The 17,672-nt window shown below is 42.4% G+C and overlaps 1 protein-coding gene, 1 long non-coding RNA gene and 1 pseudogene across 2 annotated transcripts in view; 2 read left to right on the forward strand and 1 right to left on the reverse strand.

Annotated features, from left to right (window-relative positions):
- The window catches only part of LOC146444257 (uncharacterized), a 271,742-nt gene that overhangs the window by 116,353 nt on the left and 137,717 nt on the right, over positions 1-17,672 (reverse strand). The gene's annotated exons all lie outside the window — the stretch shown is intronic.
- LOC146444259 (uncharacterized) lies at positions 6,978-7,837 on the forward strand (annotated as a pseudogene).
- Positions 8,459-17,376, forward strand: RBBP7 (RB binding protein 7, chromatin remodeling factor). Its single transcript, XM_085051408.1, has 12 exons — positions 8,459-8,764; positions 9,043-9,187; positions 10,987-11,129; positions 11,586-11,759; positions 12,068-12,183; positions 12,755-12,915; positions 13,344-13,470; positions 13,560-13,637; positions 14,223-14,299; positions 15,214-15,271; positions 15,792-15,902; positions 16,707-17,376. Exons 1-12 carry the CDS (start codon positions 8,749-8,751, stop codon positions 16,773-16,775), a joined length of 1,275 nt encoding a protein of 424 aa, XP_084907534.1. The 5' UTR covers positions 8,459-8,748; the 3' UTR covers positions 16,776-17,376.

Genomic DNA, 17,672 nt, shown 5'->3' on the forward strand with positions numbered 1-17,672 from the left:
ATGTGTTAAGTACTGGCATGAAAGGGTAGTGCCACTATCCCTTTTTCTCCCATTTCTGAACATGTGGCTTTACCACTTTAGCTGAGTCACCACTGGGAGTAACTATCATAAACAACAGCAAAGTTTATTTGCTTGGGTACCCACCAATTTTAGAACTGACTGCAGCAATGTAAATATGCACCAGCCTGGTCTCAGCAGATCTAGCTGCCTGTTCCTTCTCCCCTTACATGATGTCCATAACACATTGTGAATCTATAGTTCCTCTGACCCCAGCCTCCGCCTCCCAAAGTAAAAAGCTGCACAGATGTCTGATGTAACATCTGTCCATTAATGCACATTCTGTGCAGGATTGTGGTTCTTGGTATTTAAAACCCTTGGAAAGAAGGCAGAATATAAAAATCAAGATCTCTAGTGCTTCCAAAGACTGCATGTGAAGGTGTTCTGCCATAATGACTGAGTAAATCAAACAGCATAAACAAAAATCTTCATTACCAGAGAAACAGGATCAGTGAGCTGAAACAGCTTGGCATGGTTCCTGTCTCAGTGGATTCACCTCAGAGATATCCAGAACCTTGAAGATAATGCCATTATTAATTGCTTCAAATCTCAAAAGAGTAAGAGTGAAGAACACAGAAAGAAACCATATGGTGACCTCAGAAAAGTCTGTGAAAAAGAAGGCCAGGCAGCTCAGGTGGGGGGAGACATTCCCAAAGATTAGAAGGCAAGAGCAGAGATCACTTTCCTTCACTGAATACTTGCAGAGGCTTTTAAGCCCCAGAGTGGAAGTTGAAGAGGAAATGGATTATAATAAACAACTCCCTTTTACCTTCTTTGGCATGAAAGGCTGAGACTTTCCTGTGCTTCAGCACATCATTGAGAGCAGCAGTTTGCCTTGACTCCTTTCCATATAACTGAAAACAGCAGTGTCTAGATTACAGTCTCCTCTGATTTCTCTGACCCACAGGTTTCGAACAACCCAATTCCTGCTCCCCAAGTTCCTCCAAGATCACAAAAAGGGAGGTCAAGCAACAAGGAACTCCACTAAGCCAAGTGCTGGAAGCTTCAGAAGTCAGAATTCTCCTTCCATTTTATTGAAAATCTCCCCGTTAGCATTAACTTAAGGATTTGTACTTCTAGGAAAATAGATTGTTTGTTGCACAAATTTGCTTATCTGCTACAACAATCAAAAGCCAAAGAATTTTCTGCTAAGCAAAATATTCTCTGCCATTTCTTTTCATATCCCTACAGGCCTGCAACTCCACATATGGGCAATAACCTGTCCAGGCCAGAGGCTACAGAGCTACAGCAGACTATACAATGAAAATAGATATTGGAAATACATAGCATGCAAAACAGCACATATTGCAGCTCTGTTTCATGAGATGACCTGTTAAAAACTCCTCACATATTCCCCTGCTCTTCTGTAATTCAACCAGTTCCAGTACTCTGTGCAAAATTAATAAAAGTGTACCAAGCCAGTTATGTAAACATTGATATCTATTTCTCAAATAATTTACCTGCTATTCTACATGGAATTATTTTAAAAAATAAAAGGACAGAAAATGCTAAACAAATATCAGAGAGCACAGAAATAGCCCAGCGAGCCCAGTTGTTGAGGGAATATTGCCCTGTCCACGCAAGCAACAACAAAAAAAAAGTATTCAGCAGGGCTGGATTGGTTTTAGGTCAGTGCAGTGTTACTGTTATTTTGAGAGGTGAAGGAGGAATTTGTTATAAGAGAACAAGCTTGGTTTGTACTTTACAGCATAAACGTATTCTACTTCAAAGGCAAAACACTGCATATTCCTTAATACTGAAGGAATACACAAGACTGCCATAGGATTTCCTCTCATTTGCAGCTTGAAATTCAATACAATCTACAGCAGTTAGCTGAAAGTGTGACAAACAGTGCTAGTTATCCAAATCCTGCAGCTCATGAGTTCCCACTACAGCATCCCCATAGCGGGAACAATGCCACCCAGAAGGTGCAAGAGGAGTATTTGTCTACAACGCTGGATATAATCCCAGTGAGTCATGCCTTCCCCTAAGTACTGACATTCCCATAAATGCACTTTATTCAATGCAAAGCAAAAGCTGCCATTTGCACGTGGCTATGCAGCACACAGATGTTGCACATCAGGATAAAACACAGACACGGCTATTTAGAAGTGAACTATCGGAGATGTGCTGTCATTAGACAAATCCCAACCTGCATTTCACAGAGTACATGTCCAAGACATGGCTGCAAGAGTTTTTGTGACAGCAGAGTGTTGGTTAGGTGTGATTTCTACTGGGAAGATGATAATTGCTGGGTAAATAAAAAGAAATATTGGATGAGCAGTGGGTAAAATAAACACGGTCACATTTCAAGAAATTTGGAGTGAATGTTTGCATCAATTAAAACGAAGTGTGCTTTTCTTATCCACATTTGAAGAAAATGATGCTTTATTCCAAATAGGCTACTGAGGCTTTGTAATGACAGTAAATATATTAGAGAATAATAACTGTTGAGGCTGCTATTTTACTTTTGCAATGGGCAACTTTGAGTTTTTGTGCAAACTTGTTTTACTTCACACAGTTTTCTGAGATGGTCATTCACAGTAATACCTACATCTACTTGCTCAGTTATGCTAAAAACATCCATCAGCTCTGCATAATGTATAAGAGACAGAAGCAACAGCAAGCCAGCTAATCCTTTGCAGAATAATAGATCAGCATACATGTCTTCAAGCTAAAATTATCAAGTGCATATAATTCTTCATAAATATATCTGGCAATTTGAAGCATGATGCAGCACATACAATTGAGGATGCAGGAGATGGTGGGTTTTTACTGAAATTAAGATGCAGTATTTCATGCTTATGTTTGAAAGAAGTATAGCTTAATAAAAATAAAGCTTATGATTCAAGTCACTCTTTCACTTCAGAACTAATTTATGGTACATTTTACACATGCTGCAAATGATGAACAACAGCCTTGGGTAATTGCTTTCCCTACAAAGTGTAGGAATCAAAGGATACATTTTAGATGTGTGGTCACAGATATGACCATGCCAATGAATTGCAAATAACCAACATAAGAGTGGATGATGTGCAGTCTTTGATAGAGGCAGTGTTATAAATTGTGTCTTCCATGATAATCTCAATGGGAGAAGAGCACTTAACAGGATTTTTGGTGCACAGATTTAAATGAAAAGACAATGTGGTTGTGTGCAAGTGTAATTGTTAACAAGGAGAACTGTGCTGGTCACCAGCTATTTTGACATCTAGACTGACAGGTTTCATTCACCAAAGCTAGTACTAGTTCTGGAACCCATTACAATCTGGTTTGATTTCCAGATCCTAAACAGAGTCAGCAAAAACTTGTGGAGGGTTGGGGAGCAATTCTTCACTTATAGTTCAGCCAGGCCCTACATGACATCATTGAAGAACAATTTTGTCTATCGTTTTTCAAAACTAATTCACATTTTGCCTATCATATTCCAGGTAAGCTGTGGCCACAAATACTGCTGTTTACAGCAAAATCACAAAGAGCATCCCACCCAAATGCTCATACATGCTTCTTTCAAGGGGCCACGTAATCACCCTTCAGTGAGGGCTAACAGAGGTCACTTAAATCCAGGAAGTGTGACAGAGATTTCCTTTCTCCATTATCTGAGGTTTAAGTGTTCAACACTCTTTAACAACACACAGGCTCTGAAAGGTTCAGTCTTCAGTTTGAAAACGTTTTAGGAAGGCCTCAGCACTTTGTAGGAGTAGACACATACTTGGCAGCAAACACCAAAGCTTCGAGAAAGCAGTGCCAAAGGGAAGCTGGTGCCACATCTGGTAGGACAAGGACCTGTGTTAACTCATGTACTCCTGTGGATCTGACTGTTGTACAGCTTCCACACAATTTAACAGGATTCTCATTTTGAATAAGTAAGCCATGCACACGTTTAATTCCAATTTGTGCGGGTTAAGGAGAAGATTAATATACAGTTCTTTAACTTCACCAAAAGATTTGGTTTTTAACACTCTGGTCAAAAAAGCAATGGTTTATTAGGGAAAGCTTCTAGTTGGAGGAGCTGGCTTCTTTCCTCAGTCTTATTCCCTGATTGCCACGCTACAACCTTTGGCTGCTGTTACCAGCCTCGGAGTCTCCTGCCTTTGCTAGACATAAATATTTTCCATGGCTGGATTCCTTGTTTGAAAAACTGGTGGCCAGACCCTAGAAGGCTCAGTCCATGAAGAGTGTCCTCACAGAAGGGAAATGAAAATTAAATGCCAGGTATTTTTTGGCTGTTTCCGTCTCTCTCCTGCCACCATCTCTAGCTGAGCACAGTGAGCTCCACTTCAGAATTGATTTCCTTCCCTTCTAGGACTCCAGTCATATAAGCCTTAGTGATACAGGAATCATCTCTGTGAGTTTAACACTAAAGCAAGAATTCATCTTAAGACTGTAAGTCACAATGTGGTGACAAAACATATGCTATTTGGAGACAAAAAATTATTTTGAATCTTTGGAGGCATTTAGGAGAATCTAACCTGATTCTTAACTGCCTCTGTCTCCATTATTGTGCTGGGAAGTGTTACTAGTTACCAGAAAGATCTACCCTGGTTAAGGCAAGCACTGTTCATGTAAGCTGAACTGAAAGCAGTTAAATCATAAAATCATAGAAACATAGAATGGTTTGAGTTGGAAGGGACCTTAAAAATCATGTAGTTACAACACCCCTGCCATGGGCAGGGCCACCTTCCACTAGACCTGGTTGCTCAGAGCTCCATCCAGCTGGCCTTGAACAATCTTTTGTCTACTGATAGCTGAAACGAGAGATCAGCAAGGCTGGGCAGGCATGGTGCAAAGGCTGTATGTTTGACTTGGATGGTGGTAGGGCTGTATGTTTGATTTGTACATGGCTGTTCAAACAAAACCATGCCACTTGTCAGAGTATGAGACACCATCACTGACCCCATTAGGGAGCAACAGAATTTAAAACTCCATTAATGCTGACTGCTCCTGCGTGTCTGACGGTTCAGTAATGCAGTTCAGTGCCTTCCACGGCATAACTGCAACAAAAAAATAGTTCAAACATACACTTCTTCTAGAAAATTAAGCAAAATTCAGCACCATTGCTGAAAAAAACAGTAACTATTCTGCTGTGGCCACACTGACCATTTTTAGTCATAGATTTACTTACCTGGTGTCCCGCATTAGAGACAAACTTCTCTAGGTGGAGAGTGCTCCAAACAAACGCCTCCCCGAAAGCCAAGGGCTTTGGTACCCCCTCCCCCTACTCACAATAGAATTTCTTAAATGAAAGTGAAAAAACCCGACCTATTTATTTAACAAAACACACAGAGTGCCCTGCAAGGCACAGGGGAAGGGGACAACAGGAAAAAAGGAGTTATTAAACCTGAGTTAACAGGTGGTAAGTTTTAGTGTCCTTATCTCAGGTGTAGTTTCCCCTCTCCGGGGGCTGGGCAGAGTTGCTCCAGTAGTTCCCTGGAGGATTCTTGTCTGCCGTGCCCCTCCGGGGCTCCTTGGGTTTTCTTGGCGAGAAAAGCGAATCAGAGAAAAGGGTCCAAAAAGGAAGATGACGAAGAGGCACCCCCAGGGAAAAACTCACAGCGCCAACAGCAGCCACCAGCCAGTCCCAGGAGTGGCTTTTCCTCCACCTCACTTCCCCCGCAGAGAGGCTTGGGGAAGGGTTTTAAACAACCCACTCTCCTCCCATGGGCTGAATGCAGTTAAAGCTGCAGGACCACATTTCTGAGCATACGAACAATGATATGAGAATATACAGCATTACCCTCACCCCAGGACATTCCACCCCTTATTCCATATCATTGGCTTAAAGCCTACTCTAACAAGTTCTAACTCTAAACACACACACACATATATATGTATACATACACATATATATATACACACATATATACACATAACTCTAATAGTGTCAGTGTCTCCCAAAATTACATGTGGTCCTCACCCAAAATTAAATCTCCCTGAGGGACACATCATGTTTCTCCATCTTCCTGCATTACGCACCAAGTACACCCTGCTCCCTGAGCAAAGACAACCCCACAGATGGGTTTGTCCTTACGTGAGGCAGAATTAATCCAGTTTTCCCTAACAAGCCTCTGGCATGTACTGCTGGGACCTTGTCTCCATCCACTGTATGCAGAGGCTCAGATTGGGCAGGACCTGCTCAGTTGATGGAGCCTCAGGTATTGACTAACCAGGTGGCCTCTGCTAAATGTCACTCCCAATTTTACTTACGGGTAACCAGGTAAAGAGGACTCACAATTTGGTTGTACTCAGGAATGTGCATTCTCCAAAAGCCTATGGCTCCCAGGAAAGCTTGTGTCTCCTTCTTGTTGGTTGGTGGAGACATCGCAGTGATCTTATTGACCTCAGTGGGAATCTGACGCCATCCGTCTTGCCACTTCACTCTGAGGAACTAGATCTCTTTTGCAGACCCCTTGACCTTGCTCTTTTTGATGGTGAAACCGGCTTCCAGGAGAATCTGGATGATTTTCTTTCCTTTCTCAAATACTTCTTCTGCCGTGTTCCCCCACACAATGATGTCATCAATGTACTGCAGATGTTCTGGAGCCTCACCCTTTTCCAGAGCAGCCTGGATCAGTCCATGGCAGATGGTGGGACTGTGCTTCCACCCCTGGGGCAGTCGGTTCCAGGTATACTGCATGCCCCTCCAGGTGAAAGCAAACTGAGGTCTGCACTCTGCTGCCAGAGGAATGGAGAAAAATGCATTTGCAATGTCAATAGTGGCATACCACTTTGCTGCCTTGGACTCTAGCTCATACTGGACTCTGGCTCATACTCATGCCAGAACATGTCTGGCACAGCAGCACTCAGAGGTGGAGTCACCTCATTCAAGGCACGATAGTCCACAGTCAATCTCCATTCTCCTTCAGATTTGCGCACAGGCCAGAGGGGGCTGTTAAAGGATGAATGGGTCCTGCTGACCACCCCTTGGCTCTCCAGCTCATGGATTAGTTTGTGAATGGGAATCACGGAATCACGAGTTGTCCGGTACTGTCGGTGATGCACAATCGAGGTTGCAAGCGGTACTTGTTGCTCTTCCCCTTTCAGTGAGACGGCGCTGTCGCATCCCTGTGCTCTCCTGGCTCCACCGCCCCGAGCCGCCCGCAGAAGTGCAATTGACTTCATATGCAAAGAGAAAATGTGTCAGCAATTCACCACAGCCAGGGTTCAGGGGGGCTCCCAGTTTTGACTTTGCCTCAAACATTCCAGTGGATGGTGTCCTCAAGGATGCAAACCAGCAGTTGCCTAAGTCTGACAAGAAAGTGGGACCGGCTTCAAAGAAGAGAGCGACAACACGCCTTCCCAGAAGATACCAACTACAACTAAAAGCAGAGCTCAAAAACAAGGATCAGTTGGTGGAAACACTAAAACAACCGCTAGCAAAAGCAGAGGAGTTAAAGAAGGAGAATGAGAGACTGAAGAAGATCCAAGAACTTCTGATCAGATCAAGAAGGATCATGATACATGCATTAGGACTTTAGAAAGCATGAGTATGGATCCTGTCAGCACCAATCTGAAATAAGATGGCACCAATCTGAAAGAAAATGGCACCCAGGAGCTCCAAGAGCAGACAAAGATGATAAGTGCAAAAGTGGCAGAAGTATTGATGCAGCCTTTTCACTGCTGCCTTGCAGAAGTGAAGGAGATGTTCAAGACAGGGATGACAGAGTGGAAATTGGCACAGGACAAGAAGCTGCATGCCCTGGAGAAGTACCCCTACATCCAAGCTCAAGTTAAGGAATGTACAGCCATGCTTGAAGCGCTGCAGAGGCGCCTGGCAATGTGAGGCATGAGGATGGACTGGGTTTTTTGCCATTTCCCCGCTAGTTCGGTGGTTCCTGTTTGTCAAACCTAGTTCCTGCATTTGGTAACCCTAACGCCGAGCTGGTCACTGTTCCCTGGTGGCGCAGGAAAGGAGTGGGGGCTGGCTGGCTGGCTGGTTACCCTCGTGTCGTGTACTCACCGGCATGTTCCGTTCTCTGGTGTTGGTGGGTTAAGTTCATTAAAGTTACTGCAATTAAAAAAAAAAAAAAAAAGGAGTCCTACTGTAGATGGGTTCTCTGACAGTCCAGGCAAGGACACCTGGTGTAGTGGAAGTAGTGTCTTGCCCATGACAGGGGAGTTGGAATGAGCTGATCTTTAAGGTCTCTACCAAACCAAACCACTCTAAGATTCAATGATTCTATCATTTCTAGTTGCGCAGTGGGATTAATAGCCAAGTTTTTAATACGATTTGGGCTTCATTAGGTAAGAAATATTTAACAGAGGTGTCCTCGGTGGCGCTGCTTTACCTACAGCTCCACCTCGTGGCCAAGCGCGGCCCAGACGCCTGAGCCTTCCGTCAGCTACCTGAACCTTCCCTCAGCAGCCTGAACCTTCCCCCGGGCCCTCCTCGCTTTCCCTCGGCCCCTCCCCGCCTTTGCCCGGCCTCTCCTCGCCCCAGCGCGGCAGCCCTTTCGGGCCCGGGGGTTCTCAGAATCGGGGCTGACCTGCGGCACCGGAGCTCCCTGCGCGCCCGCATCTCCTCTCCCGCCCGCCCGTTCGCCGTTCCCAGCGCTCCTGTGCGCGCTCCCTCCCTCCCTCCCTCCTTTCCCGCCCCCTCCGCTCCCTCCCGCCTCCTCCTTCGCTCCCTCCTGCCGCCTCCTGCTCTCCCTCCTGCTTCCTCAGGTCCCTGCCGGCAGCCGCGTCTCGCCCGACATGGCGAGCAAGGACGGTAGGAGTCCCGCTCCGAGCTCCGTCTCCCCGGCCGGGCGGTGGGCTGTGAGGGTGCGTGTGCCGGGGGCTGGCGGAGCGGAGCTGGGCGCTCCGGGATTCCTCCCCGAGGAAATTCCGCAGGAGGTGGGAGCGGCGGTGGAGCGGCTGCAGTTTTCGTCCTGCCGGCCGCCCCCGCGGGCCCTGCGGGACTCCAGCTCCTGCCCCGTCCAGTCCCCGCCGGGGCTGTGCCCACCTTGACCCCACTCCTGCCTCGGTTCATCCCTTCCCTTCCCGCAGTGCTGGAGGACACGGTGGAGGAGCGTGTCATCAGCGAGGAGTACAAGATCTGGAAGAAAAACACCCCGTTCCTGTACGACCTGGTGATGACCCACGCGCTGGAGTGGCCCAGCCTCACGGTGCAGTGGCTGCCGGACGTGACCAGGTGAGGGACGGGCACAGAGCCGGGAGGTGCAGGGCTCCTTCTCTCTTAACCGTGCGTGCTGAGTGATGTGAGGGTAAAAACCATGCAAGACGAGAATAATTTGGGTTAGACTTCTCTTTGTGAAGTTGCAGCACTTTATTTTGCTTACAGCTTTAAAAACCCTTCGGGTGTGCAGAAGCATCCAGGAAAAAGGTCTCAAGTTGATACAGCATGGAAGTCTATCTTAGCCTAGGTGTTGTGAGCTGTGAACACAGAAATCTTTCTCAATTTATTTCTAAGTAAGAAATCTGGTGCTCATTAATTCTGATCAGAGAAATCTGATCTGCTAAATTAGCTTATTAAAGACTGCTTTCCCTCATGTTTATTATCTATACTCTTCTGTCCAAGCTATAGTATGTATAGTACAGCATAAGCTTGACACCTTTCAAGTCTGCACTTATTTAAGAGAATATTCTAAAACTGGTTCTTCACATCCTGGTTTTGTCCCTGTTTTTTGTTGACTTTGCATATTTAAGTTTCCTATTCTTCCACATCCCCCTGAAAAAAAAGTGGGCTGACTTTAATTTATTAAAGAATCATGAAGGTGGGGATAGAATCTGTACATGTGCTAGCTACTACGGAACCTAAATTGTTGCAGTAACAACTCAGGACTCCACTGAGGTAGTGGACAAGGACTGGTATAACATGGATGTAGGTAGGTTTCAAAATATGTGTAAGCTTCATGCAATTATTAGAGGATGATCTCTTTCTTCTGTAAAGTTCCACCTTACATATGGGATGTCTTATGTGTTGGTTAGGTGTTCACTTCGTCTGGCGTACCAGAATGTTGGGGAATGATGTTGAGAGATGTGAGCTAACTAGTCATGGAGAAAATAAAGTGGGAATTGAGGGAGTGGAGCCCTGATGAGGAACACTTCTGCTTGCCTCATATTTTGCAGATTGACTTAATATTCAGTTTAAAACCTGGTATTTCCAATTATGCAGTGTCAAAATATGTAAGCCATTTAAGGCAAGGACTGCCTCTTTGTATGGCACCTGACATGATGGGACACCTGTTCCTGATGCAAGTAAGTGCATGTGCATTGTGTGTTTCTTGTTTGGTTCTGTATTTTTTTCCCCTCTGCATTTTGAAGTGGGGTAGTAATACCTGTGGTAATTTATGATTACCCAAATGATTCCTGATTACTTGGATTCAGGCAACATAATTAGTTTGTTGCTTTCAAGAATGCAGAGGTTGCTTGGTTTTGAATGCTCGAATTTGTCTTTTCAGAGATAAATGGAACCGTCCATCCAGCTGTTCACTTTTAACTAAATGTTGCATTTAACCACCAGAAGAGAAATTTGATTCTAGTTAAAATGAGATAACTGGTAAAAGCTTCTAAGAGAAGTAACTAAAATAGGTTGCCAATTGTCCCCTCTGGATTTATGTTTTATGGAAAGGAGTATTGATTGTTTCCTAAATCAATACTGGGAGACTCTAGGGAGATTAGACAGAAGTAGGTATTGGTGTCACCTTTAAGTGCTGTGCAAACTGTAACTGTCCTTTAGAGCCACAGTGACAATGTTTACTGGCTTGTGTTGTCGCTTGAGCCTTGCTGGTTGTGTCTTTGGCTTGCTCATGGCAGAGTCCAGTTTGCTTTATTGCACAAGTCTTTGCAGCACCAAGGGGAGGATCTCTTATGGAGTGTCTCTTTTCTAGCTCCCTGAAGAGGTTTGAATCTTGGGGGTTATTGATGCAAGCTGTGAAGCTTCTGGAACTGAGCACGTAATTCTGTTCCTACATTTATTATTCCCAACAGGCCAGAAGGAAAGGATTATGCTCTACACTGGCTGGTTTTGGGAACACACACATCCGATGAACAGAACCACCTGGTTGTTGCCAGAGTCCAGATTCCCAGTGATGATCAGTTTGATGCTTTGCAGCATGACAGGGAGAAAGGAGGTGGGTATGGAATATTCTTGGGTTCTGCTTGAGCATTATCATTACTGCTTTCAGTTGTTCTGATAATGGTATTCTAACTTTCTGTTGAATACTAAAGTGGACATACAGTTACCAGTCCACAATAATTCTAGATGACTAAAAAGAGGAAACTTTTTGCTTCAGAAGAAGAGCTTAGGTAACATTATGATATACAATCCTTACTAGAATTTCTACCAGCTCTCTCAGTCATGGTGAAAACTGGTATGCATTTACCTCAAATAGAGACTAAAGCTCTGAGAGAGGATTCCAAATATCAGAAGTATTAATGCTACTGTGTTACGTGGTGTGAGTCTCTCATAGTGTTTGCTTGTGCTTAATAAGATGCTACCACTGTTTCTTGGAGTAGGGGAGATGCTGTGAAATGCTGTTTCAGCACATAATTGATGTGATAAACTGACATTTTCCTGACAACTGTAGAATTTGGTGGCTTTGGATCTGTGACTGGCAAAATTGAGATGGAGATTAAAATTAACCATGAGGGTGAAGTGAACCGTGCCCGGTACATGCCGCAGAATCCCTGCATCATTGCGACAAAAACACCCTCTGCTGATGTGCTGGTGTTTGACTACTCTAAACATCCTTCAAAACCAGGTGGGTCAGACTCCTTGGAGCTAAGCAAAATGCCTCTTGTCATTGAGGGGTAAACCTGTGTTTAACTGTGATTGGGAGAGAGTTGCTGGGCTCTGGAATCCAAAAGAGAAGGCCCATATCTTCAATGACTTTAACCGCCTGGTTGTGCTCACTTTTGTAAGAGAATCTTGGTGGAAGCAGCACTCTCTGAAGAGGTTCACATATAAAATACAATTATTGCAACGGAAACAAAGTACTTGGTTGTAATAATGCTCCTGCAGATTGCTGTGCAAGGTGATGCTAAGTGGAAGGAATTTTCTGACTTTCAGACCCAAGTGGAGAGTGTAATCCTGACCTTAGATTAAGAGGACACAAGAAGGAGGGCTATGGCTTATCGTGGAACTCAAATTTGAGTGGACATCTTCTCAGTGCATCAGATGATCATGTAAAAACCACATCTTTTCCCCTATTTAAAAAAAAAACCCAACTCCTCCTAATTTATGCTGTACTAGAAAGTTGGAGAAAATCTGTCCTAGTACAGCTGTGTATTGCTATGTGGGGAAGTTCTCACATATTGTAATTACATTTCTAAAGGCTGTCAGTTTGCTTTAGGCTGTAATCAAAAACGAGTTCTTTTTAAGTTTCTTGATGTAAGAGCAGAATGTTTTTATAGTTGTCTGTTGGAAGAAACCCTTTAAACTGGCTTGGGTTGAGACCATAAATTAGTAACACTCTCAAAGATCAATTGAACTAATAGCTTATAAATTTCTTCGTGGACTTTAAATGTGTAAATTGCTTTTGTGACCTTCTAAATAATCCTTGAGCCTTGAACTTGCAGAAAACTGATTGATAACTTAGTTCTCTTCTTACTTATGGCATACTAAATGTTCTTTTTCAAAACCAAAGAACTGCTTCAGGAGTGTCATCTCTGTTTATATGTAGAGTGTGATTGATTATTTATTTGAAAAATGATACAATCAGAGTCTGCATTTCAGTTGCACGTGGCTTATTTACAGACGGTGTGTTTATGGGATATAAGTGCTGGACCCAAAGAAGGCAAGATTGTTGATGCAAAAGCCACCTTTACCGGACACTCTGCAGTAGTGGAAGATGTGGCATGGCACCTGCTCCATGAGTCTCTGTTTGGATCCGTGGCAGATGATCAGAAGCTTATGATGTAAGTTAGGAGATTTCTGGATAATGCCTGCTGTGTGCTGCCAGTGGAGCTCGTCCACAGCACTTGGATTAAAAAAAAAAAAGTTTGAATTTTGGAACGGTTTTGTGTAGCTCTTTATGGCAATCAGCTGCAGTGATGGTGCAGTATCACTGAAATCTACATGCCATTTAATGTGTTCACATCACTTGAAAAGAGATGTGACTAATATGTATGTCAAGCTGCTCCAGCTTCCTGGTGCAAGCTGCTCATGTACAACAGACACAAAATACTGAAGGTTTTGGAATGAAAAATGTAGTTTCAGAGTTGGGTTTAGTAATGTAATCTCTTAGACTAAGGTGAAGAAGAGCCTTCTGTAAAAACTTAAGTTTGTTTGCTCTCCCTCTTTCCTCCCTGCACCCAACCCTTCCCCAAACCCTTCATTGCCACAGTTGGGACACAAGATCTAATGCCACGTCCAAGCCAAGTCACTCAGTAGATGCTCACACAGCCGAGGTCAACTGTCTGTCCTTCAATCCTTACAGCGAGTTCATTCTGGCCACTGGCTCTGCTGACAAGGTTTTTACTTGTGTATACTTTACATTCCTAAGTAATGCAGATGAAAGCCATTGTAGTAAAACCAATTCCTTGTTACTTGTGTCTCCCAGACGGTGGCTCTATGGGATCTTAGAAACTTAAAGCTGAAACTCCATTCTTTTGAGTCTCATAAGGATGAGATTTTTCAGGTGGGTAAACTACTCACAACCTGTAGAAAAAGCCCAAGAAAAGCGCTGGCATGGACAAGAACATGTAGATTTGTGTTCTTGCAATCTGTTTAACCAAAATTCACTATGTTGTGTTTGAGAACATATGAGACATATGTTGTATTTAAGAACAGACAGGACCATGTATTTTATTTTTTCCTGCCTGTCCCTACTTGACTTTGAAGCAAGTAGTCAACAACTTACTGCTGAAAAGGTACTGGGTGTTTACATGTACCTTTAGTACAGATAAAAGGTTTCTGTAAAATCATGTGCTGTAGAGGGGATTTGGGTTCAAACCTAATTTTGTGAACCCTGCGTGTTTAATTAGGTGCAAGTAACATAAATTTCATAAAATATGGTAAATATGTAACAGTGAAATAATGTTGTCTGTTCAGTTTGAGAAATCTTAAGACTTTAAAGCAGTCTATTTGAGCTACTGGATATCCTCTGTGCTGGAAGAAACTGATTTACAGGGTATAGTTAAAAATTAGTGGCCATGGTGCTGGTTATTCAGGATATGCTTTAGAAATCAGTAACTGCTCTAGTGAAGTTGTTTTCTTTCAATAGGTTCACTGGTCTCCTCATAATGAAACCATTCTTGCTTCAAGTGGTACTGATCGTCGGCTTAACGTATGGGATCTGAGGTGAGGAGCAATTTCTTTCTGTTAGTATCTATGAACAGATGGTTAAAACAAAAGGCTGCAGGCCTACATTATTTGGCAGATTTGATTTGTGCTGTTCTCTAGCCTTCCTTGCTTACCTCAGAGCTGGTCTTTTGTGTATAAATAGAAACAGCACAATACATCCATCTAATGTTACTTCTCCATCAGGATTTCTTGCTAATAGCATTGCTTTCTGTTGTCCACTTGTTGCCTAGATTCAAAAGACAAAACTTGCAATGGTGTTAAAGTGGTAAGATAAAATTCAATTCTTTAATGAAAGCTTTCAGGTGCACAAATATGGCTATGCACAGGCATGATAAAGGATTTCTACAATTTTTAAAAGGTTAATTAATTAGTGTATCTGTCAGGTACATCCAATAGTAGACCAGTTGCCCTGGTAACCCACCCTCAGGTCTGCCCCTTGGAGTTGGTCCAGGGGTTTCTTTGCCCTATTTCTTGTTATGTCTCTTAAGTTCTGGTTGAAAACAAGATGTCCTTGTCAGAAATTCCCTTCTTAAGAATAAGACTAAACAGAATTTCAATAATATGTTAGGGTTAGCTTATTATTTTAAAATGTGAGAGAGGGCAGGAAAAGCACTAGAAATTATACAATTATATATTAAAATCTAAATAGCTGCAAATATGAAAAAGGCTGAAATCTTTAGGAGTCACACTAATAAGTGATTTTTGCCTCCACATGCATCACAAGTTAAGATTCCATTTCAGTAATGACAGTGCCATATAGTTGATGTTTTATACCTTATGCTTACAGTTATTTCACAGTGAGAAAAACCAATTGCAAATATGGGAAACAAAGGCCAGGAACTGTTCAGTTAAGCTGCTATAGAATGCAATTGCCATTGTAATAAAAAGTGTAAACTTTTACTTTCTTACAGTAAAATTGGAGAAGAGCAGTCTGCAGAGGATGCAGAAGATGGGCCTCCTGAGCTGCTGGTACTCTTTTGTTCAGGTTTCAGTGTGCTAACATGCTGAATGGCAGTGAGATGTCTTGGCACTGTGCTGCTAAAACTGAAGATGTTCATGAATCTTTTCACCTCCCTGGTTTCCAGTCCATTGCTTGAACTTTCTGTGGGCTTCCTCTGTTCAGTTCTGAAGGTTCCCCCATTTCCTATTTGACTCTGTAAGTGCTCTTAGAGATAATCAGAATGAAATATGGCTGGACTGCACAGCCCAGCCCTGTGTGAAGAGACACCATTTAGAGGATGTCAGTTGTTGCTACAATAACAGGAACTGTTGTCTCAAATGTTGTCTCAGCAACTGCATCTTTGCCCATAAGCAGTGAATGGGAAGCAGTTGAACACACACCTTCTTTATGTCTGCTGTGAATCTCTATTAGCAAGTTTTTCTTTGTGTAGTCATTAGCATGAAGAATTTAACTTAAGAATCCCAGATTTTAACAGATCTCTCTATAGTTGAAACGGCTTACTGAAGCTTGCGGGGTTTTTTTTAACAGTTTATTCATGGAGGACACACTGCCAAAATTTCAGACTTCAGTTGGAATCCTAATGAGCCTTGGGTAATCTGTTCTGTATCAGAGGACAACATAATGCAGATATGGCAAATGGTGAGTGTCACAACAGCACTTGAGTTGCTCTGAAGCTTGTATAAATGAAACTGAAAAGGCTTGTTCTTAGGGCAGCTTGTGCCTTCAAGGACTGAAAGTTGTCCGTGCCATATACTTCTTGCCCTAATCAGTGTAAGACTTTAAAAAGAAAATGAAGCCTAAAACAACTTGAATAAAAGCAACTGCTAGATAATTTTTGATTCCAAGTCTTAGGTACAAGTTCATATTAAAATCCACTCTTAATAAAGCAGTTGCAAACTTATATCCAATATTACCCAAGACTTACTCTTCCCCCCTCCGTCCCATATGTTGGCTGCAAAGCAAGATACCTCTTAACTCCCCAGTTAGTTCATATTACTTTACATTACAGGAAATTGATCAGCTATCTTATAAATGTAGTAGAAACTAATTTGGGAATAAATTGAGTTAAAAAACTGTAATGGATGGACTTAAATGTTTGTCACAGGTCAGGCTTTTTTTTTTTTTTTAATACCTGTTCTTGTTTTGTGTGTTTAGACTGAGGTTGAAATAATTCCAAAAATATTGATAATAAGGTTAATGGTTAAATGGCTACTACTTTTGTTGTTGAAATAGAACAGTGCAAGAAGGCAATTGCCAAAATGTAGCCACTGTGTGCACATTCTTAAATTTGGCTGCCCTTTAAGAAAGGGCAGGGAGAAAGTCCCGCCAAGGAGGGGATGATGGTTGTGCCACCTTGGTATTATCAGAGTTTTTTCTATATGAAATGTAGAAGATTGTTTAAAAACAATTGTCTGTATCACTTGTAATGTTTTGTGTCTTCAGGCAGAAAACATTTACAATGATGAAGAACCTGATATAGCAGCAGCTGAACTGGAGGGTCAAGGAATGTAACTTTTCCTCCTCAAGGAACTACTGGGAATGACATAGTAATATAATTCGACTGCTGTATACAGAAAATAAAGCCCCTAAAAAAAACCCCAAAAAACCAGAACCAAAGTCTAAACCAAAAAACCCACAACCACTGGGCAGAAGAATTACATCAAAACAAGAACATTCCTAATCAGAATAACCAAAAAGCTTGTATAATCAAGTTGTCAGGGGATACCCTTGGTTATGTGGGCTCTTTGAGCTGTTGTGTAACTGTACAGCCATTAGCTTTAGAGAAAATAAGAATGACTTAATACTTATGTCTATATTTTTAAACAAACTTAGGGGGTTCCTGTAAATAAAATGGTCAAATCCTCACCCTTCACACATAGAAACTGTACAAAAACCACCCTTTTTTACTAATATGTAAAAAGAGCTTTTCACTTTTACACACCACTTTTGGATTGGCTTTGCATAAATAAAATCTATTAAAAAAAGTTTGGTGTGTTTAATGTCCACTGAAGTTGAATGTCTTGTTGCCTGAATGTAATTTAATTGCCTGGTGATAAAGTTATGTATTTTTTAGTTTATAACTTAGCCCACAATAAAAGGTCTGGGAAGATTAGAGTTGTCTTCATGCAAAAAAAATTGAAATAGGTAACTTGACTCCTTCATAAAGGGAGTAGGTATAGGAAGTTTAGGGACTCCATGGGGATAGCCAGTAGATCTCCTGTAAAGTTCAAGTATAAATTTGAGCAGACTCAACTTCTTTGTGTTTGGGTGATTAGTGGTTGGGTTTTGTTTGTTTTGGTGAGTTTTGTGTGTGTGTGTTGTGGGGGGGTTTTTTGGGTGGTGGTAAAATTTATAATTTTCTTAAGTGCCAACGTGCCAGTGCGCTCTCAGTGAATTGGTGTCACCCAT

This window comes from Lichenostomus cassidix, chromosome 1, assembly GCF_008360975.1.
Source record: "Lichenostomus cassidix isolate B80296 chromosome 1, HeHo_3.0, whole genome shotgun sequence".
Classification (NCBI taxonomy): domain Eukaryota; kingdom Metazoa; phylum Chordata; class Aves; order Passeriformes; family Meliphagidae; genus Lichenostomus; species Lichenostomus cassidix.